Genomic DNA, 23377 nt, shown 5'->3' with positions numbered 1-23377 from the left:
ACAATGTGATTTTCTGGAATTTTTTTTTCTCATTTTGTCTGTCATAGTTGACGTGTACCTATGATGAAAATTACAGGCCTCTCCCATCTTTTTCAGTGGGAGAACTTGCACAATTGGTGGCTGACTAAATACTTTTTTGCCCCACTGTATAACACTTTTATAAATTTTTATAATGAGTATTTCTGTTTTTGAATTTGACGCTCTGCAATTTCACTGGATGTTGGCCAGGTGGGACGCTACCGTCCCACAACCCCTAGAGAGGTGTTAAGCAAGCGGGTGTTAAGAAGTGAGGCTTGGTGGTTCATGTTTCGGAGGACGCATTACTCGACCTTCACCTCTCCCGAGCCCATTGTGGCGTTTCAACGATGAGACAAGATCATATTCATGAAATTCGGAAGAAAAAGGAGGTAAAAAAAAAAGAATTCAGTATAGTCATTATGGCTCTAGACTGCAGGAAAACGCTGTTTCAGGTTTTTTTTAAATGATAAATTCTCCATCTTTTGGATGGGGGGCCTAGCACCACTCCAGACAACTCCCCAGCAATCCTCACGTACTTTGTGCCCCCTCAGATTTCTGAGGTGCATGACGCCCCTGGACGTAGATACACCATTTTATCCACAAGTTAATCTAACTCTGGGGAAGCAGATAAAGGGCTTCATTGCCAAAATCCCAAACTATCCATTTAACATTGCATACATACTAAAACGCATATTTATGCTATGACATTCATTATTAAGAAAATTAGATTGATTATCTCATTTAGAAAGATCAAACTTCACATGTCATGTTTGTTCCATGCATGCCAAACAGTCATTGGAAGACATCAGTTGGAAGATACCAGAGTACTTGGTCTTTGTCTCCCCCAAGTGTTTTGTTTTCTATATAAAACTACCTCTATTTTTGTCTTGCAGAACTTCACAAAAGGTAGGTGACTATGGAAAGTTTAGCCTACTAATGAAATAAAACAAACTCAAGTTTCATGTGGACTCTATGTTTAAAGAAAAAAGCGGATTGCTTTGTGGTATGGCTCTAAGGTTAGCACATTTTAATTGGACAGACAGCGGCTGGTATGGTAAAAATCTGAACGCACTACCAGCGCTTTGAAAAGTTGATGTACACCTTACAAAATATAAATGCAACATGTAAAGTGCTGGTCCCAGGTTCCATGAGCTGAAATAAAAGATCCTTGAATTTTTTCCATATGCACAAAAAGCTTATTTCTCTCTATTTGTGTGCACAAATTTGTTTAAATCCCTGTTAGTGCTCAAGATAATCCATCCATCTGACAAGTGTGGTAGTATATCAAGAAGCTGATTAAACAGCATGATCATTACACAGGTGCACCTTGTGCTGGGGACAATAAAAGGCCACTCTAAAATGTGAAGTTTTGTCAAACAACACAATGCCACAGATGTCTCAAGTTTTGAGGGAGCGTACAATTGCCATGCTGACTGCAGGAATGTGCACCTGAGCTGTTGCCAGAGACTTGTTGTTGTTCATTTCTCTACCATAAGCCAACTCCAACATTGTTTTAGAGAATTTGGCAGTACATCCAACCGGTCTCACAACCGCAGACGACGTGTAACCATACCAGCCCACGACCTCCGCATCTAGCTTCTTCACCTGCGGGATTGTCTGAGACCAGCCACCCAGACAGCTGATGAAACAGAGGAGTATTTATGTCTGTAATGAAGCCCTTTTGTTGGGAAAAACTAATTCTGATTGGCTTGGCCTTGCTCCCCAGTGGGTTGGGCCAGTCTTCCAAGTGGGTGGGCCTATGCACTCCCAGGCCCACCCATGGCTACGCCCCTGCCCAGTCATGTGAAATCCATAGATTAGGGCCTAATTAATGAATTTATTTCAATTGACGGATTTCCTTATATGAACTGTAACACTGCAAAATCTTTGAAATTGTTGCACGTAGCGTTTATATTTTTGTTCAGTATAATTATACTTTCCTGTAGATATATTCTCACATTCCTACGTGCAAAACGTATATCATTTTCAGAAACATTCTGGCTTGTAGAGGTCGTCAGAGGAAACTTTCCTTATCAAAACGCACATTTTTGCCCGAGGTAGAATTCAATGCAATTCAAAGTCGAGTCTTCGGGTTAGGTAAGCACATTCTGCTGCTATGCAATAATACGAAATCAATTGGACGCGAACTAATAGTTGTGCAAAAATACGAAAGAAAACATCAAAATGATTTTGTTATTAAACTCACCTGCTTCGAGATCGTAGAACGTTATCACATAAAGTGTACGACATGCATAGAATGTTATACCAAAAAGTTTACAACTAACCTCATATAGTCCTATCTCTCTTATTCTTTTTATCAAGTCACGGTGGCCGAGAGGTTAAGGCGTTGGACTCGAAATCCAATGGGGTTTCCCCGCACAGGTTCGAATCCTGTTCGTGACGATTTTTTTTGTAGAGATTTGACTGTTGCTAATTTATTTCATTTTGAGACGTAGTTTACCCAAATCGAAAATATATATTTAACAGAGTAAATGCCGTCATTTGGCATACCGAACATACACAACAGTGTCATAACCAAGAAAAAAAATGATATGAACTACATTGTATATTGGATATAGATATAATTTAACATTATAACATAAGTGCACAGCACACTTGATAACACTACTGTACAATGTGCTACAATGTGACTAGCACTGTAAATATAACCTCACAAGTGATCTTTTGTCGCGTGGCCGTCTGGATACATCTTTAAAGATAGCGTATTGCAAAAGTCAATATGGTATTGCTATGCACCAAATTATGCACTGCTAGATCAGCCAAAGCTAATAATTCGTCAGTTTTGTGATTTAGAAGAAATTAGACAAAGGGTTTAAAATAAATCGGGAGAGGGGGTATAGTCAGTGATTATTTATGGTTTTGAAACGGAAGAAAAAATACCCTCCCGTGCACCCCTTTCTTGCTAGTGAAATGGAATGGTCGGGTGTATTTATTCAACCGGTGAAACACGTTGACGTAGTTTGGGGGCATTGTTTGAAGAGCAGGGGGAAGCGTGCCACAGTTGTCTAGATTTAAACTCGCCGAGAATTTTCTTTAGCCATAATTCAAGTCTAATTACTAGCAACACTTGAATTTACGTTTATCAAATAATTCTATATAGCGGCCATGTATTAGCAACATAGACACGTACGAGTTTGTGTTGTAACAAAGCTGAAGTTGGACAGCTAACGTTAGCTAGCGCTACTTCCTCCATCAGACTAGAAATTAGTGTTAACGTTAGCTATAATTTATAATTGAGCCAACATCAGTCTTGTTCGCTATGTAAGTAGCTAGCTAGTTCAAGTAAAGCACAAGTCTTGCGTAAACTCACCATTGTGAGAATATTCAGGCTAACGTTACTGCTGTAGCTAGTTAGCACCAGATGAGGAAAGAACTGAATTGTCAGGCGTTTAAACATTTTTGGCGTTCATATTTTTTTATTCACCATAAACTGGTGTTTTAGATTAATACTTAGCACAGCAATATCGTTTAATGTAGTTGGCTAGCTTTATGTAGTGATTATTTTTTAACGTTTAACTAAGATTGTTCTAGCAGGAAGTACAGTAACCTTAAGAAAATAGCTTGGTAGAAAATGGAGTAAAGCAGCTACAGTAGTCCATCCATTGAAAAGCAAAAGTAACGTTAGCTTGTTATCCTTTTGGAGGCTAGCTTTATAAATCGGGAACCCCACATCTCCTTTGTTTCAGGTTGTGGCAAAAAAAACCTTTTCAAGTAACTTTGTATAGACCGCTTGCAAGTTATGACAATCCCTTTATGTTGAAAACGAACGTTAGCTGGCTAGTTTGCTGCTAGCTACCGACCGAATGCTGCTACCGATTGCATAGCTTCCTAGACAGCTTACTAGCGTGTCACTTTCCCAACTGCATCCTAAAGATGTCGAACGCCATAAACGAAGGTCTGTTCTTGATAAAAGACGTGAAGCCTGGATCGAAAAATTTAAATATCGTATTCATTGTTTTGGAAATAGGTAAGTTGGTGGAGATAACAATGTCGTGTTTCTCGTGTCATGTCAACCTAGATTCGTTACCGTTTTCTTAAAGGGCCAGAGGAACAATTGAGTCGACTGTGCAACTTACTGCGAGTAATAGCATACAATTACCTTTATTTATGTTTGTTTTTGCTTTGGTCATGTTCTGACAGATATTACAGCCTTGGTCACCCATCACAAAGACTGTAGAAGAGCTATGTTTATTGAATTGCATTTCTAAAGGGAAAACTTCACTTGCTCTTATTCTTTATTATATGTTAGGACGGGTAACCAAGACGAAGGATGGCCATGAGGTGCGTTCCTGCAAGGTAGCGGACAAGAGCGGAAGCATCGCCATCTCTGTCTGGGACGAGCTGGGCAGCCTCATTCAGCCTGGGGACATTATCCGGCTGACCAGAGGGTATTGACCCAAACCCATTGGGCTTACTGCAATGATTCTCATCTCTGGCATTGGCTACCCCATGGTTGTACATTTTGTTCTAGCCAAGCACAATAACATCCCATTTAACTACTCATTAAGCCATTTGATATGTTGAATCAGGTGTGCTTTTACTGGACTAGAACAGAAATGCAACCTTGGCAGGACATGAGGATTGGAGATGAGAAACACTGCATGACAGGTAGAGGCCTTGACTGATATGAGCAGTTACTATATGGAGCATACACTCCCCTGAGCACCTGCACAGGCTTACCATTGATTCTGTTATGACAAGAATCTTAGAAAAGTGAATAGAAGTATAGCAAAATGTGTTAGTCAAAAAACAATGCTCATGAAATCCCATGAGCTGTTTTCCCCTCTGGAATATAACTCATTTTTCTGAAATTAGTAGAAATGGAACTGATCCCAACCCCAGTACTTTGTTAGCTAGATACAGTATCTTGACTTTCCTCCATCTCTGCAGCTACGCCTCCATGTGGAAGGGCTGCCTGACCCTGTACACTGGAAGAGGTGGAGACCTGCAGAAGATTGGAGAGTGAGTACAGTCTATTTATACCACCAGGAACTTCCTGTATTTCACGAGAATTCAACTGGCCACTTGCCGCACTCTTTATGATTTAATGATGCATAAAAGCAGAGAACACAAAGTGAGACTGTTTCCCCCCCCAAAAAAAACTCTGTGGTTGACTCATGTTGAAAAAGTGGTAGTGTAGGAGTCTCATACCAAGAAAAACAGAACATAACAACACTGATATCATGGTTTGGGTAGCATTCAACAGGCCTGAAATTTGATGGAAGAAAAAAAAGTATGTGAACTTGTCCAATAAGAGTGCTTGTTTTTCAAAAAGGTTGCGTGAAAAGTACTAATGTGCAACCCCACTACCCCTCCACTATTGTATTGTAAACAATACAATTGTTCTATCAAACAAAACATGTCTGTTCTTACATCTTTCTACAATAGTTGAGCAACAGGAATCACATTTAGTTTAAGAATACAGAAGGTTATATTGCTTTGAAATAGTTTTGGCGATAGTACGATAGCAACGTTTATCGACAATGATTGACAGCCGTGGTCGACGTTGACGACATCATGATTTGACAAGATGGTTTAGTGTATTTGAGTGGCGCCACGCAGTACATTTTTGTTTTGCAGGGCAGCACACAAGTGACATTCTGAGTCTGCCTATTCCAATATGCTATAGCCCATTTCAATAAATGTTGTATAGCCTACAGAATGTAAGAGGAATGTAGTCCTGAAAGAACAGAATTCCACCAAATCAGCACCAAAATGTCCAGTTTTATAAAACACTCTTTAACTATCTGTTTAAAAAGAAATGTAGCCTATGTTCCATTCTCTCTCCATTCGATAGGCTATGAATATGACTGAAGGCTACGCTTCATCGTTTTATGCATGGCTTTCTCCCGATCAAACATTGAATGTAACAGAATTATTTGAAAGCCTTAAGGTAAGATTAATAACATGAGCACAAACAATATCAATAGCCTATAGAAAAAGCTAATGACCATTTTATTGAAGTTTAACTGTTATTATGAAATTATCCATGCGGGGTGAGAAAATTCCTCCATGCAGGGTTGAAAACCAAATTGGCCAATTACCTATCCTCCAATTAGGCCTATCATAAAAGCTTTAAGACCAGTTTAAGTTATGAACATTAGCTTATTTCCCAAGTATTCTAGCCTATCAAAGTGTTCTCCTAAAGTTGTTGTGGCTTTCGAAAATAACAAGAATTAAAGTCTGTAACCTAAGCCTAGGCATAGGCTATTCTCAAGCACTGCTTTGAGAGATCGAATAAACAATATTTATTTTTCTATTTTGAGGCAAATAAAGCAATTATTATCCAGTTCTGAAGACTGTAGACTGCTTCTATCCAGGCCATGATGTAGGCCTAATACCTAGCTCACTACGGTAAGACAGCCCGTTCATCATCAGTCACTGCTCCATCATGTGCAAGCCACACAGACACACAACTGTTCTGCTTCTCCACCAGCAGGGAACATTAGAAAAGATGTGCCATTGCCTGCACTGCCCATGCTTTCAACCACATTGACTTATGTCATGATTCGTCCAGTTGCATTAGGTTTCACGCTATAGCCCACCCTAAGTTTTAGGAGTTATTTTTTTCCAACAAAAAAATAAATACTTTTTTGGGTGGCCAATCGGGGCGATAGCATCGTATATCAATGTTTTATGGGTACATGATCATGATAGGACAAAGGTTTACATCGCCCAAACCTGCTTTGAAATATAGGTGTCATGTATACTGAACAAAAATATAAACGCAACATGTAAAGTGTTGGTCCCATGTTTCATGAGGTGAAATAAGAATCCCAGTTTTCCATATGCACAAAAAGCTTATTTCTCTCCAATTTTGTGCACAAATGAGTTTACATCCCTGTTAGTGAGCATTTCTCCTTTGCCACGATAATCAATCCACCTGACAGGTGTGGTATATCAAGAAGCTGAGTAAACTGCATGATCATTACACAGGTGCACCTTGTGCTGGGGACAATAAAAGGACACTATAAAATGTGCAGTTTTGTCACACAATGCCACATATGTCTCAAGTTGAGGGAGTGTGCAATTGGCATGATGACTGCAGGAATGTCCACCAGAGCTGTTGCCAGAGACTTGAATGTTCATTTCTCTAACATAAGCTGCCTCCGACGTGGTTTTAGAGGATCTGGCAGTACATCCAACTGGCCTCACACCACAGACCATGTGTAACCACGCAAGCCCAGGACCTCCACATCTGGCTTCTTCACCTGCGGGTTTGTTATGAGACTGGACAGCTGATGAAACTGAGGAGTATTTCTGTCTGTAATGAAGCCCTTTGTTGGGCCTGGCTCCCCAGTGGTTAGGCCTATGCCCACCCATGGCTGCTCCTCTGCCCAGTCATGTGAAGTCCATAGATTGGTGCATAATGAATTTATTTAAATTGACTGTTTCTTATATAAGCTGTTACTCAGTAAAATCGTTGAAATTGTTGCATGTTGCGTTTATTTCTTCAGTATAGTTTCAAGCTGGCTACAATACATTGTTTTAATGCTTTTCGGTACAAGTTGATGCATGCAACATTACTTGAATGTGCTGGGTTACTTTTAAATATCAATGACATGCATGCAGTATTAACATACAGGGTTAATGTTCCTAATATTCACTAAATGTATTCCCTCCCATAGGTTTTGCATGGTGTATTCCGAAGTGCCTAACTTCAGTGAACCCAACCCAGATCTGCTAGCCCAGAACAGCCAGCAGAACAAGACTGTAAGTACCTCTACCCTACCCTGGTCCCAGATCTATTTGTTCTGTCTTGCCAACTCCTATGGGCATTGTTATTGCCAAACATGTTGGCTATCCAGCACAAACAGCTCTGTGACCAGGCTAACGGCAGTCCACCTCCAGATTGCTCAAGAGGGTTGGTTAATTAAAAACGAAAAGCTGAAATGTCTTTAGTCAATAAGTAAAACATTTCTTAACAAGTCACATAAGTTGCATGGACATAAATTGCATCCAATTAGTGTTTAACATTATTTTTGAATGACTACCTAATCTCTCTACTCCTCACTTAATGATCTGTAATGTCCCTCAGTCGAGCAGTGAATTTCAAGCACAGATTCAACCACATAGACCAGCGAGGTTTTCCAAAGAAAGGCACCTATTGGTGGATGTGTAAAAATAATAATAAGAAGAAGAAGAAGAAAAGCAGACATTGAATTTCCCTTTGAGCATGGTGAAGTCATTAGTTACACTTTGGATGATGTATCAATATACCCAGTCACTACAAAGATACAGGTGTCCTTACTAACTCAGTTGCCAGAGTGGAAGAACACCACTCAGGGATATCACAATGAGTCCAATGGTGACTTTCAAATAGTTGCAGAGTTTGATTTCTGTGATAGGACAAAACTGAGGGTGGATCAACAACATTGTAGTTACTCCACAATATTAACCTAATTGACAGTGAAAACAAGGAAGCCTGTACATAATACAAATATTCCAAAACATGGATCCTGTTTGCAGTAAGGCACTGAAATAAAACTGCAAAAAATGTGGCAAAGAAATGAACTTTGTCCTGAATAGAAAGCATTGTTTTGAGGCAATTCCAACACAACACAGTACCACTTTCCATATTTTCAAGCGTGGTGGCTGCATCATGTTATGGGTTTTCTTGTCATCGGCAAAGACTAGGGAGTTCTTTATGATTAAAAGAAACGGAGTAGCACCTATCTGCTTTCCAACACCCTGGGAGACATTCACCTTTCAGCAGGACAAGAACCTAAAGCACAAGGCAAAATATACATTGGAGTTGCTTACCAAGACGACATTGAATGTTCCTGAGTGGCCTAGTTAGTTTTGACTTAAATTGGCTTGAAAATCTATGGCAAGATGTTAAAATGGCTGTCTAGCAATGATCAACAACCAACCTGAAAGAGCGTGAAGAATTATTAAAATGTGCTAATTTTGTACAATCCTGGTGTGCAAAGCTCTAAGAGACTTACCCAGAAAGAGTCTATACGATTGAAACAGACTTTAATTAACTCAAAAGGAGAACACGTTTCTGAGAGAATCTGGTACTTAATGGTATCAAAGAAATATGTTGAAGATCCTGTAAGTCTTGTGAAATTATTTCTTACAGCACTACAGATCTCAGGTGATACTGTTGACAAAATGAAACTTTGAGATAAGAGCGCCCAGTCATTGGCAAATTTTTGCATTCCTTAAAGTTAAAATAAAAGCCTGGGTAAAAGACTTTCTGGCAGGAATGGTCCAGTTCCCGAAGGAAATTGCAGAACAGTGCAAAGGTCTGTTCCCACTCTTCATGGTGAATAGATTGAAAGGGAAATGTGTAGCTCTCGTAGTCGATAAACTGTATATTGATAACGAATTGTGCCGAGACACCAGGACTATTCCATGGCTATTCTAAATATTACAAAATTCCCGGAGTCGTCGAATAATGGATCACCAAATACTATCCATGGTAGGGATTGTAATATTTTTTTGCGGGGGAAAACAATAAAATGCAACAGTTGATAAAGACATAAGCTACACTATACCATTCAAGATTGGGAATGTTGTAAAATAATTAGTATTCAACTTTCTATTTATAGTATTTAAAAATAGATAAGACAGCATTAGAAGAAAGTATAATTATTGAAAAAATAAATCTTCAAATATAAGGAACTGGAACACAAGTACTCAAGCCTGAAATTAGGTAGGAATCAACAACAGGAATAAATCAGAGGCACAGTTTGTGCGGGTGTAAGGTGGCGTGTGTATTTTTGTTTGGGAAAAGTGGAGTAAAAAATAAATGGTTGCAAATGTCAGAGCCCATGTGTCTATGAGCAGGAGTTGAGAGCTTTCAATTTTGTGCAGATATGGGATATACCTTTTTTTTAAATAAGTAGTTTATTTATTGTCCTATCATGGTGGAACGGTCCCCAACTCTATACCCTAGACACCCACCTGAGCGACCCATACTCTAAGGAGAAGTCCTTATCTGTTTTATAAGCCTACTGCAAGTAGCCTATACCCAGCCAAGATGGAAAGATAAATGCAGTCAGACACCCACTAAAGCAGCACCGCCCCCTCCAAGATTCTGAGCCTGCCTGGCAGTTGGTCCTTCAAAGCCTCTGGATGTGTGAGCATAATATTCAATGATTTTCTCAGTCGCTAATGAGAACCTTGACCTTGTACCTAGCTGGTGGGGTGCCCCCACCCAGGTAGTGGCAGTACTGGTAACACTAGCTGCAGTAACCCATGGGGAGGGGGGTCACACTCAGGCAATAAGAGGGGGCAAATTATTGTGGCCCTGGTGGCACATAATAATCGAAGGTCTGACTGCACAGAGATGCTTGGGAAAATGGTCACAACGGGGCACCTGTGTGTGTTTCAGGGGAAGGGGTGTGTACCTGATCTCAAACAGCTAGGACTTGACATTGGTTAATCAAATCTTCCCATTGTTGCTCAATGTTGCATGCCTTTTCAAACAGCTACAACTGTATGTGTTTGTACATCAAGTCCTTTCTTGACTTGGACGGCACAACTGTACAACATCTGAGCTTGTTGTGTTTGTGGGGGAAGGGTTTGTGTTTATCCCACATCTGTTGCTATGGGGTAATGATGTTGGGGACGATATAGGATGAATCACAATTTTGTGATGGCCATCCTGGTTATAGGTAACAATCCTTTGCATAAACTGCCTACATTATTACACATTATTTGTTAATTGTGGAAATTAAGATGCGTATGATTTTTAAAATGTGTTTATTTTTTTAAACTGTATATAATACAATTGAGGTGAGGGCGTTGGAAATGCTTTTGGCGGTTGATCTGCTTCTGTTCTGTGTTCACTTGGATGACAACCCAACTTGGGATGGGGGGAGGTTTTAGCGGGTGGAATAGTGGAGGACAATTGGATGTTTACATAGTAGCAATGCAAATATCATGGTACAGCTATATGAACACTCAATCATTATGGCACTTTTTAACAGTAAGTTTACAAACATATATTATGATGAACAGAATTGGGTGCTGAGCGGTGAAAAATTATTCTCCCATAGGCAAAGAAACTCAAAGGGGTGACAATATTAATGAACAATTTTGATCCAAATGTGCAAATTGTCCAAACAGATCTGCAAAGTAGATGGATTATTTTAAATGTGTTATTGGATCATGATCAGATTTGGCTCATTTATTTATATGGTCCAAATAATGATCCACGCTTGTTTGAAAATAAATAATTATAATCCACAGCCGCATAGATGAGAGAGATACTTTTTATATACTGTAGTTTATTACTTTATCAATTGTTGTATTTTGTTTCCTTTTTAATTTATTCACATTGAAGAGTGGGTACAGAACTTGGCGCCATTCTGCAATTTCCTTCAGGAGCTGATCATTCATGCCTATATACTGTACTATATTACGTATTGGATCACAAAAAAACACAACTTTTACATTACTGTGTAGTTTACCAATAAAAGGGTCTGACCGTGATGTGAATATATTTTTCGGGAAATGATCTCACTAAAATACATTATAATAAAGTTAGCAAAAATTGATAAGATCTTGCTACCATAGAAAGGAAAATGCTTATGTTAAAATCACGCTGAATAACTTGAGTCATATCCCAGTTGACCTATTTGCTTTATGGCCTTGCCTACACCTAGCAACCAATTTTTTTTTTATTTTTATTTTTTTATTTTATTATATGAGCAAAAAATTTTACATTTTACTTGGAACAGCAAGCTAGATAAAATTTAAACAGGCCTATTTATATGATGAATTCGGAGGGCAGAAATGATTAACCTCCACGGGATCGGTGTCCGTATACCGGGACGGTTGAGCTAACGTGTGCTAATGTGATTAGCATGACAGTTGTAAGTAACAGCAAACTTTTCAGGACATAGACATGTCTCATATGGGCAGAAAGCTTCAATTCTTCTTAATCTAACTGCACTGTCCAATTTACAGTAGCTATTACAGTGAAATAATACCATGCTATTGTTTGAGAGTGAAACAAACATCACGGCAACTGGTTTGATACATTCACCTCTAAAGGTAAATAATGTTCTTACATTCTGTAATCTTGCTCTCATTTGTCATCCTGAGGGTCCCAGAGATGACATGTAGCGTAGTTTGGTTTGATCTATTTTTTTTATATTCACATGTAGGAACTGGGTTCTACAGTTTGAACCCCTGCTGTCTCTAGCTCCACACCCACCCCGCCTGGCTATCTATATGTGTGAAAGTTATTGTGTAAGCTAAGGATCCATCATCTATGACATTCCTGGGAGTGTGTAAAGCTTAATTTTGTTACCATATCACTTTTGTATGTTATCTATAGTTATGTACTTAAATGTATCAATTGACCAATTTGGCACATTGGGCTGACTTCATACAAAATATTGTCCAGTATTGCAATGCTTCACTGGATCAATCTGAAACTTTGCACACTGCTGCCGTCTAGTGGCCAAAATCTAAATTGCACCGAAACTGCAATATTATGTTGTGGTCTTTCTCTTGCATTTCAAAGATGGAACAAATAAAAAAATGTATACATACAGTGCATTTGGAAAGTACCCCTTGACTTTTTCCACATTTTGGTAGGTTACAGCTTTATTTTAAAATTGATTACATTGTTTTTTTCCCTCATTCTACACACTACCCCATAATGACAAAGCAAAAGGTTTTTTGCAAATGTATTAAATAAAAAACATACCTTATGTAAATAAGTATAAAGACCCTTTGGGATGAGATTCGAAATTGAGCTCAGGTGTATCCAGTTTCCATTGATTATCCTTGATGATTGGAGTCCACCTGTGGGGAAATTCAGTTGATTGGGCCTGATTTGGAAAGGCACACGCATGTCTATATAAGGTCCCACAATTGACAGTGCATGTTAGTGAAAACCGAGCCATGAGGTCAAAGGAGTTGTCCGTAGAGCTGGGAGACAGTATTGTCGAAGCATAGATCTGGTGAAGGGTACCAAAAATATTTTGCACCAGTGGCAATCCCCAAGAACACAGTGGCCTCCATTCTTAAATGGAAGGAGTTTGGAACCACCAGGACTCTTCCTAGAGCTGGCCGCCTGGCCTAACTGAGCAATTGGGGGAGAAGGACCTTGGTCAGGGAGGTGACCATGAATCTGATGGTCAGACAGCGCTCCAGAGTTCCTCTGTGGAGATGGGAGAACCTTCCAGAAGATCAACCATCTCTGCAGCACTCCACCAATCCCGCCTTTTATGTTAGTGGCCAGACGGAATCTACTCTCCAGTAAAAGGTGAAGCATGGTGGTGGCAGCATCATGCTGTGGGGATGTTTTTCAGGGACTGGGAGACTAGTCAGGATCGAGGGAAAGATGAACGGAGCAAAATACAGAGATCCTTGATGAATACCTGCTCCAGTGCGCTCAGGACCTCAGACTGGGGAGAAGGTTCACCTTCGAACAGGACAACGACCCTAAGTACACAGCCAAGACAATGCAGGAGTGACTTCGGGACAAGTCTCAATGTCCTTGAGAGGCCCGGACTTGAACCCAATTGAACATCTCTGGAGAAACTGGAAAATAGCAGGGTGCAGCGCCGCTCCCCTTCCAACCTGACAGAGCTTGAGAGGATCTGCAGAGAAGAATGGGAGGAACTCCCCAAATACAGGTGTGCCAAGCATGTAGCGTCATACCCAAGAAGACTTGAGGCTGTAATTGCTGCCTTAGGTGCTTCAATAACGTACTGAGTAATGGGTCTGAATACTTATGTAAATGTGATTTGTTTTATTTTAAAAATTTGCACACAATGTTGTCATTTTATAGGGTATTGTGTGTAGATTGATTAGGGGATATAAACAATTTAATACATTTTAGAATAAGGCTGTAGCTTAACAAAATGTGGAAAACTTCAAGGAGTCTGAATACTTTCTGACTGCAATGTGTATTTACAAAACAAAATGGGGGATTGGAAATAATGCAGATAATTTACATTGGTGGAAGCTGCAATATTAAAGCTGATCTACCCCCCCCCCCCCCCCCCCCCACACTAATCCCACTTTGTGACACCACAAAATTTGGAAAAAGTAAACGGGTGTGAATACTTTCTAAAGGCACTGTAACAAGAACAACATCAACGGCAGACACTCTCTAGAAAAGGAAATGCTCAGTTTACACACCTAAATCAATGTTCATTTGAAAGCACAAACAAAATTCTAATTCAAGTTTCAGAGAACAGGAATTGCCCATCTATGTCTTAGACTCTACATGTGTAAAGTGTTTTTAGTTTTTACAGAGTCTTAATGAGGTTAGTGGGTTAGTTAATCCCAAAATATTGAATGGTGTGAGGTGATGCTTAATGGACTTTTTGAAAAGTGTTTTCTAATGCCCTCACCATGTCTCCCCTTGCAGGGCAAATCGGATCAGAGGGGGAATTCTCCGCCTAATCAGAATTCAGGTACACCTGCTCAGTCAGGTAAGTGATAATTGGGGTGGTGCGGCACTTGATCTAGTCAGAAAATCCACAATGAATCACTCTGTTTAAATTCACTCATTTGTTCATATTGGCGTATAACAACTGAAATCAGTCTAGATTTCCAGGCTAGTTGAGGTCCAGGCCCAGTCCAGAAACATCTAGCCCCTACCCCCAGTGTAGCTCTGAAAGTATTTGATGGGTATAAGCAATATGGCAAAAACTAACTTATCAGGGGGTGAGGTATTAGTTCTGTTTGATTAGATAGACCCTTTGTACACACAATTGTGGCAGAAGCATTCGTGTTGTGCTATTTAAAGTAGAACCTGCTTTGACAACTGGAGAATGGGCGTTTCTATTCCGCTTTGCACGGCGCAGCGGAATCGATGACCTACGTGGTGATAAATGTTACGCTGCTCTATTTTCTCTGTTTGTGGGGATGCATTCTGCTTCGTCCAGTCAACCAGAAAATGTTGAGGGATAGGGGTTGCTTTAAATTGTCACACTTTAACATGTTTTTGCTGCCTTTGTGTGTACAGAGTAAACCGGGTGACGGCCCACCACGTGAGCAGGTGAAGGCGGGGGTACTGTTCTCTGGTATATTGTCAACAAAGAAACCTGATGGATTGTTCAGAAACATGTATTCATTCCATAAAATGAATGTAAAAAAGATAACTAGATTAGTTCTATACTCAGCAAAAAAAGAAGCATCTCTTTTTTAGGACCCTGTCTTTCAAAAATGATTTGTAAAAATCCAAATAACTTCACCGATCTTCAGTGTTAAGGGTTTAAACACTTTTTCCAATGCTTGTTCAATGAACCATAAACAATGAATGAACATGCACCTGTGGAACGGTTGTTAAGACACTAACAGTTTACAGAAGGTAGGCAATTAAGGTCACAGTTATGAACATTTAGGACACTAAATAGGCCTTTCTACTGACTCTGAAAAACATCGAAAGAAAGATGCCCAGGGTCCCTGCTCATCTGTGTCAACGTGCCTTCGGCATGCTGCAAGGAGGACTGCAGATGTGGACAGGACAATAAATTGCAATGTCCATACTGTGAGACGCCTAAGACGGCGCTACAGGGAGACAGGACGGACAGCTGATCATCCTCGCAGTGGCAGACCATGTTTTTATTTAATTTATTTTACCTTTTATTTAACTAGGCAAGTCAGTTAAGAACAAATTCTTATTTTCAATGACGGCCTAGGAACAGTGGGTTAACTGCCTTGTTCAGGGGCAGAACGACAGATTTGTACCTTGTCAGCTCTGGGATTCGATCTTGCAACCTTTCGGTTACTAGTCCAACGCTCTAACCACTAGGCTACGCTGCCGCCCTGTTTAACAACACCTGCACAGGATCGGTACATCCGAACATCACACCTGCGTGACAGGCACAGGATGGCAACAACTGCCCGAGTTATACCAGGAACGCACAATCCCTCCATCGGTGCTCAGTCTGTCCGCGATAGGCTGGACTGAGGGCTTGTAGGCCTATTGTCTGGTGTGGACCTGCCTTACATCACTGGCAACAACGTTGCCTATGGGCACAAACCCACCGTCGCTGGACCAGACAGGACTGGCAAAAAGTGCTCTTCACTGACGAGTCGCGGTTTTGTCTCACCAGGGGTGATGGTCGGATTTGCGTTTATCGTCAAAGGAATGAGCGTTACACCGAGGCCTGTACTCTGGAGCGGGATTGAGGTGGAGGGTCCTTCATGGTCTGGGCCGGTGTGTCACAGCATCATCGGACTGAGCTTGTCATTGCAGTGAATCTCAACACTGCGTTACAGGGAAGACATCCCCCTCCCACATGTGATACCCTTTCTGCAGGGTACCAGCATGACAATGCCACCAGCCATACTGCTCGTTCTGTGCGTGATTTTCTGCAAGACAGGAATGTCAGTGTTCTGCCATGGCCAGCGACGAGCCCAGATCTCAATCCCATTGAGCACGTCTGGGACCTGTTGGATCGGAGGGTGAGGGCTAGGGCCATTCCCCCCAGAAATGTCCGGGAACTTGCAGGTGCCTTGGTGGAAGAGTGGGGTAACATCTCACAGCAAGAACTTGCAAATCTGGTGCAGTCCATGAGGAGGAGATGCACTGCAGTATTTAATGCAGCTGGTAGCCACACCAGATACTGACTTACTTTTGATTTTGACCCCCCCCCCTTTGTTAAGGGACACATTATTCCATTTCTGTTAGTCACATGTCTGTGGAACTCGTTCAGTATGTCTGTTGAATCTCATGTTCATACAAATATTTACACGTCAAGTTTGCTGAAAATAAACACAGTTGACAGTGAGGACGTTTCTTTTTTAGCTGAGTTTATGCGTTTTGTGTTGCTTATACTCATCAAATCCTCTCTGATCTGCATGCAGTGCCTTAATGGGTCAGGCATGTCAATGTACATGGTCATACTTGATTTTGAACTTCTTTTTGCTAGTGCCGAATTAGGCCACCTACGAGTAACTGCCAAAATATTGGGAACCAACCCTGTCTTAACCTTTCTCTTACAATTTCTGTGGCCCTGTGGAAATATAATTAACATAATAGAAACATCCCCATCTGTCTAGGCTAGAGATGTTTTTTTTGCATGGGCTGTCTCAATCCACTGCATCTGTTAATATTGCCCTTCTGTATCTGCGGTGAAAGGTGGCAGAGCTAGAGCTGTGTTTGTCAGACCATAAAACATCCCAAAAATCTGTCTTCTCACAAATGTCTAAAGCATCAGAACGGTTTGGCCTACAAACTATTATGACCCCTCTGTGGAAAGATGAGACTCTCTGAAACATGATGGTGTTGCTCTACGACCCCCACAAGTGTCACGGGACTTGTCTGAAGGTGGAAATAATTTAGTGCCTAGAATAAGGGGTTAAATACATGTGCGTAAAAAAATAAAAAAAGAATAGTTTCCTGATCTTTTATTTCTCAGATTTTGGACAAACACTTCAGAACAAACTTAGTGCCCCCCAAGTTTAAAAAAAACAATCTGTTCCATGTAGTGAATCTGTTATTCAAAGCATTTCTATGGGCTAATAGCAGAAACGCTAAAGTCAATAAAAATGTTTAAGCTTAATGCTTCTTGGCATGACCATCTTAAAACGATTCCATATGTTAGCTTATCCAGCTGCAGATTATGCACACAGACTCCTTGTGGTCTGCTAACTTCAAATACTAATTTACTTGCGTCTCGGATGGTATTTTTGCATTTCAAATGCTATGTACGTGCGCAACCTGTACACTTTTTGTTATCGACTGAGTCAGTCGACTGTCTGCTCTACAAATCACCTTGCATCCTAAATAACTACTTCTAGTTCAGTCAGTCACAATTTACCCTTGATGCATCACGATTTTGATGCTCTCCAACACGGCCATTAACTTTGTTCCTAGGCGTTGGTGTGTTACGCACACTAGCTCTGGTCCAGGATGTTATGTTAACCACTGTTGCCTGTGCAGCTAGCTAGTACAACGCTGGACACTCGCTGCTCGCAAGTACGACTTTCAGGGGTAGGCAACCCTGGTACTTAGTTTTAGATTTAACCTCTCTGGGCTAGGTGGGACGTTTGCGTCCCACCCTAGTCAACAGCCAGTGGAATCCCGTGGCGCGATATTCAAATACCTTTAGAAATGCTATTACTTCAATTTCTCAAACATATGACTATTTTACACCATTTTAAAGACAAGACTCTCGTTAACCAACCTAGAAAACCAGGTGGGTTGAATTTAGGCAATCACTGACCTGAACAATTGGCTCAGTTGGTCAGGTGTGGTGCCTAGTTGGAACAAAATCTTGCATTATCTTTGGCACTCCAGGAGCAGGTATGCCTACCCCTGACCTTGCTTCTAATTCTAAATGTAATTTAATCACCTGTGCTGTTGGTGGCGGTAATGTACCATTTGATATCTTGTCTCATTTCTTATGCCTCACAATGTCTGTGTCTGAAGTTATCTGCTGGAGTCAGACTCTGGAAAATAATATCCTCCCCCGCAGGCCCTAAGCATGATGGGATCTTAATTGCTTAAATAACTTGAACCACACCTGTGTGGAAGCACCTGATTTTCAACCTACTTTGTATCCCTCATTTACTCTAGTGTTTCCAATGCTTTGGCAGTTGCATGTGCACTATATGACAAAGTATGTCATATATATATGCTCATCGACCATCTCATTCCAAAATCATGGGCAATAATATGGAGTTGGTTACCCCCTATGCTACTATAACAGCCTCCACTCTTCTGGGAAGTTTTTCCGCTAGATGTTGGAACATTGCTGCGGGGACTTCCATTCAGCCACGAGCGTTAGTGAGGTCGAGCCCTGATGTTGGGCAATTAGGCCTGGCTCAGTCGGCATTCCAATTCATCCCAAAGGTGTTCCATGGGGTTGAGATCAGGGCTCTGTGCAGGCCAGTCAAGTTCTTCCACACACATCTCGACAAACTTTCTGTATGGACCTCAATTTATGCACAGGGGCAATGTCACGCTGAAATAGGAAAGGGCCTTCCCTAAACTGTTGCCACAAAGTTGGAAGAACAGAATCATCTGGAATGTCATTGTATGCTCTAGCATTAAGATTTCTCTTCACTGAAACTAAGGCGTCTAGCCCGAACCATTAAAAAAAAAAAAAAACAGCCCCAGACCATTATTCCTCATCCAGCAGACTTTGCAGTTGGCGCTATGCATTCGGGCACTTAGCGTTCTCCTGACATCCGCCAAACCCAGATTCATCGTGGACTGCCAGACGGTGAAGCGTGATTCATCACTCCAGAGAACACTTTTACACTGCTCCAGTCTAATTCCTCTATATAGTCCATGTTTAACTGGAATTGTTAGTTTTGGTTTCTGAATGGCTGTCTCACATATCCTTATTAAATTGGTGCTACTGTTATCTAAGCATAGTGGACTCATGCATTTTGTATGTTTGGTCCATGGCAGGCGGCCTTTCTGGTCTGCTGCTTTCATGTGAAGTTATGATGCTCATCTCCATGCCATGTCCATTCAAAGGATTAAGAAAGCGGTAGTCTGCTATGTTTGATAAATGAACTCTGACACATGTTTCCCCCTCCTATGTGATATACACTGTTGGTCATGACTGCTGTTCTTAGCATTTTTGCCCATCCCTTCTCTTCCCACAGGTAACGGTGCCATGATACCATTTGTCAACAACAGTTCTCCCTCCACTCCTCGTGACCCTGTCTTTGGGGGTGTGGGGCGGACTAACGGCCGTTCCCCTGGCAGCGCAGCTCCTCCAATGTCCGCTGTGGGACCTCCCAGTGCCCCCAAGCCTTCGGTCACTATTAGCAATGGCAGGGACCCCCGGCGTGCCAAGAGATGAAACTGGCATTAGGGAAATCTTTCCCCTGGCCTCTTAACCCTCCTTCCTCACTCTCTCCCTTCCATCTACCTTTTGGACAAGCCAGACCTGGCATTTGCAACATTATCACTGAAAAAGACTAGTTTCTGATCTGCAGCTTATACTGGTTAACCTAGTCAATGTTGTCTTTCTCTAGTTGAGCTAATGTTTGTTGGTTATGCCATCAATTGCAAAAAGCACCTCACTGAATAATTGTGACCTAAACATGAACACAGTAGCAGGACTTGCAAAGCTCTGGACATAAAGTATGTTTACCCCCTTCCACCACCATAATTGCCAATTTTGTGCTAATGTTATTGACAACCCTCCCTGTGCCTCCCTCGCCCATCTTGTTGGCTGAAACTATTCACCCTACTTGACCACTAGATGCACTTTCTTCTCTTTAAGTCAAAGTGAAAGCATCACTAATTTGATTAAGGAACTGATTACTGCTGATGGGGAAAGCCTTACGTAGGTGAAACAACTTTTTGGACAGAATTAACTAACAAACCCCCCTTGGAAGGATCACTACTCCCTTCTCAACCAAAACATATCAAAAGTGACTGAAAAGAAAGGTGATAGTTTGATTTTCAACGGTAGGTCGATTAGATTTAGTTGAGAATGGCTACAGTTTTCATGAGGACTAGTTTATTTGCTGTCCAGTTATGAACAATACATTTATTAGGTGGGAACACTTAAGAGTTTCACCGAAATATATTTTACTGCCATTTTGATTTCTGTTTCATCTCTGAGATACAGATGGTGAAGTAGTTAATGAGTGCAATAAATAATATTGTCACATTTAACTAGCTATGTTCCTCATTCTGTCAAACAACTTTAATTAAGACTGATGAGTAATACATTTAATCTGTTTTATCACATGAACGCATTTCCAATGAACGACAGACGGGAGAACAGTGTTTCTGATGTGTCAAAACTAGCCCTAAGGCTAATATCCTTAACTTTAATCGATAGTCCTGAGGCTTGTTGCATGTCTACTCTGTGGGACGGTTTCCCAGACAGGTTAAACATAGTCCAGGACAAAAAAATTATACTCAATGGAGATTCTCCATTGAAAGTATTTTAGTCCAGGACTAAGCTTAATCTGTGTCCAGGAAACTGTCCCTATATGTCATCTATCTGAAACACTTAATGTTGAAACCTATTGAATAAGCTCCAGGGATCACCCAACTGCCCTCAAGTAGAGAGACATTTTAAAGATCTGTCATCATGTGGTGTTTATTTATATACTAACATTATACAGTGCCCTCTAGTGTCCATCCACTCAAGTTCTTGGCATGCCTTGCGCAGGAAACTCATTCCATGAAAGGCCAAGAATCTGCTGGTTTTTGTTAAGACCTAGTCAACCAGGTGAGAGGAGTGTCTTACTAATCAGCAACCTTAATTGATCAAGGCAAGAGCAAAAACCGCAGACACTCGGCCCTGTGTGGAATGAGTTTGACACGTGCCTTACTGGGATCATTTAGGCTGCTGCTAAAAAAAAAAGTGCTTTTTTGGTAGTCCTCTGTGCCATATTGTACCCTTCAATTAGATTGTTATGATCAAAGTTTAGAATCCATGCTTTGCAATCTTATTTATTTCCCAAGTCCAGTTGGACTGACCTCAAATTGTTTCATAGTACAGTTTTGGCAATAGTCTGAACTAGACGAAGCCTTCAGAAGGCCTACATATGTTTAAGTAATTTATAAGCAGATATATAAAAATGTGTTAACCCTTAAGTATGTTTGCTTCTAGCCACAATAACAGAAGCTCATTCAAAGATCTAGACAAATGTAATTAAGAGACCAGTCCATATGACAGTTATTTTGGCCCATTGATTATGGTTAATTAATGTTGTGAGAAAGATGCAGTATGATGACAATTAGTTCTTTACTTATTTTATCCCAGTTGTCTGTTTTGAAACTTATTTTGTAACCACGCATTGCAAGAGACTAAACACACATGGCCTCATATCCTATGTTTCACAAAGCACCACTGACCACAGACAGGGAAGGCTTTGGCCTGTGAGAATTTTCCCTGCACTAACTGATAGGCACTGTCATGTTCCTCAAAATAAAAATAGTTTCAGGCTATTCTAGATATTAATTAACAATTTAAAAAATAGTTATCTACTCTTTGATATTCCAAAATAGGGCTGGTTTCCCAGACCCAGGTAAAGCCTATTCCTTTACCAAAAAGCACTTTAAATGAAGACTTCATTGAGCATGCATTTTTGTTCACAACTAGGCTTAATCTGTGTCTGGAAACTGGCTCATATAAAAATAAGCAATGTAAAACAGTGAGAGTGCTTACTCGGTTGTTGGGTATGTGAGCTTTATATTTTGAAATGTATAAAATATTTCCTAGACAAATTGTTGATTGAATAAATGTACAGTGCATCAGACACTTTGACAGAGGACAACAGCACCATATTTTTGTAATGTCTTTGGTATGTTATGAAATGTGCTCCTAAAAGTGAGTGTGCATGTGTTTTTTGTGTATGTATGAACTAAATCCTGGGTGGTAAAAGTTGATCAAAATGAAAGCGGAAGTGTGGAGGTACAGCTGGTGATTAGACTGTAAGAATTGTGTCCTTGGAGTCATTTTCTGCCTCAGATGCTTGAAAACAAATGTATGCTTTGAAATAAGATAAACATTACCTCGCACAGGTGCATGCCATATAATGTTTAATCTTCCTAATAATGATTATTCTCTTACGGTTATTTTCTGTTTCACTTATAGTATTATTGTGACAAGTTGAGAGGTTGAACATTTTCAGAAAAACATTGTGGTCTGGTCATGACTGGAGAGTTTTTTTTTTTTTTTTTGGTGTAATTTCCCTTCAGGTAGTAAAAAAAAAAAAAGTTAACAATTTATAGAATACATCAGTGTTATAGTACATGATCACTTAAATGAATGAGACTTAAAGGAATAGTACACTCCAAACCAATGTTTATAAGATTGTTATATAGCCTCAGAAGTGCTCTTCAGTCATATTCTACAATATCTGATGAATAGATAGTATTAAGGGAAATATGCATGATCTACCTCAAATTAATGGAAAAGATCTGTTCAACCAATGTTTGAATTTGAGTGACGAGTGTTATATTGCTACATTTAATTAACCTCTTGGATGTTAAGGCCCCTGAAGAGGGGACTAGCAAAGTTCTGGTACCTGTAATTTTAGCTTTTAAATCGATCTGTGGATGCCGTAGATCAAAATGACTACCATTCAGCAATAGCCCTAGTTCTCACGGAGTCTGGAGTATTGCCACGTTCATGTGCTAGTCAGAACAAGGAAATTTGGGGTTTCCGACTTGCTTATTTGTTGCAGCTATACAACTGCTGCGTTCAACCAATTTAGCAAGTCGGAAATTTCAGAGTTTCCTAGTTCCCCGACTGACATGTCAACAAATCTCTTTCACCTTTGTGACTCAGGCTGTGAAATCTGGCACCACTTTAATTTGGGATGTCCCGCCCACCATTTCATTCGCTCTTCCGACTGTCCATTATCTTCTGGCTGAACGCTACATCGCAGCAGTTGACAAAGCGCATGCCTGAAATCCTTAGATCCA

General features: G+C 40.5%; 1 protein-coding gene and 1 non-coding gene across 2 annotated transcripts; both read left to right on the top strand.

Moving 5' to 3' along the window:
* Positions 1-2339: 2339 nt before the first annotated feature.
* On the top strand, positions 2340-2421 carry trnas-cga (transfer RNA serine (anticodon CGA)). Its single transcript has one exon. It is a non-coding gene; the product is annotated as a tRNA-Ser (tRNA).
* A 563-nt stretch (positions 2422-2984) lies between these two features.
* nabp1a (nucleic acid binding protein 1a) lies at positions 2985-22232 on the top strand. Its single transcript, XM_014163909.3, has 6 exons — positions 2985-4006; positions 4289-4427; positions 4930-5001; positions 7668-7752; positions 14384-14447; positions 19585-22232. Exons 1-6 carry the CDS (start codon positions 3913-3915, stop codon positions 19782-19784), a joined length of 654 nt encoding a protein of 217 aa, XP_014019384.1. The 5' UTR covers positions 2985-3912; the 3' UTR covers positions 19785-22232.
* Positions 22233-23377: the final 1145 nt, after the last annotated feature.

This window comes from Salmo salar, chromosome 21, assembly GCF_965601325.2.
Source record: "Salmo salar chromosome 21, fSalSal1, whole genome shotgun sequence".
In the NCBI taxonomy this organism is placed as follows: domain Eukaryota; kingdom Metazoa; phylum Chordata; class Actinopteri; order Salmoniformes; family Salmonidae; genus Salmo; species Salmo salar.
The sequence above is the reverse complement of the archived record's forward strand: the minus strand, read 5'-3'. Positions and strand labels throughout refer to the sequence as shown.

What these genes read in the sequence shown, in the direction of transcription:
- nabp1a (XM_014163909.3), top strand. Translation starts at nt 3,913, where the DNA reads ATGTCGAACGCCATAAACGAAGGTCTGTTCTTGATAAAAGACGTGAAG. An exon ending in ATTCATTGTTTTGGAAATAG is followed by an intron (nt 4,007 to 4,288) that starts GTAAGTTGGTGG and finishes ATTATATGTTAG; the next exon opens with GACGGGTAACCAAGACGAAG. An exon ending in ATTATCCGGCTGACCAGAGG is followed by an intron (nt 4,428 to 4,929) that starts GTATTGACCCAA and finishes CCATCTCTGCAG; the next exon opens with CTACGCCTCCATGTGGAAGG.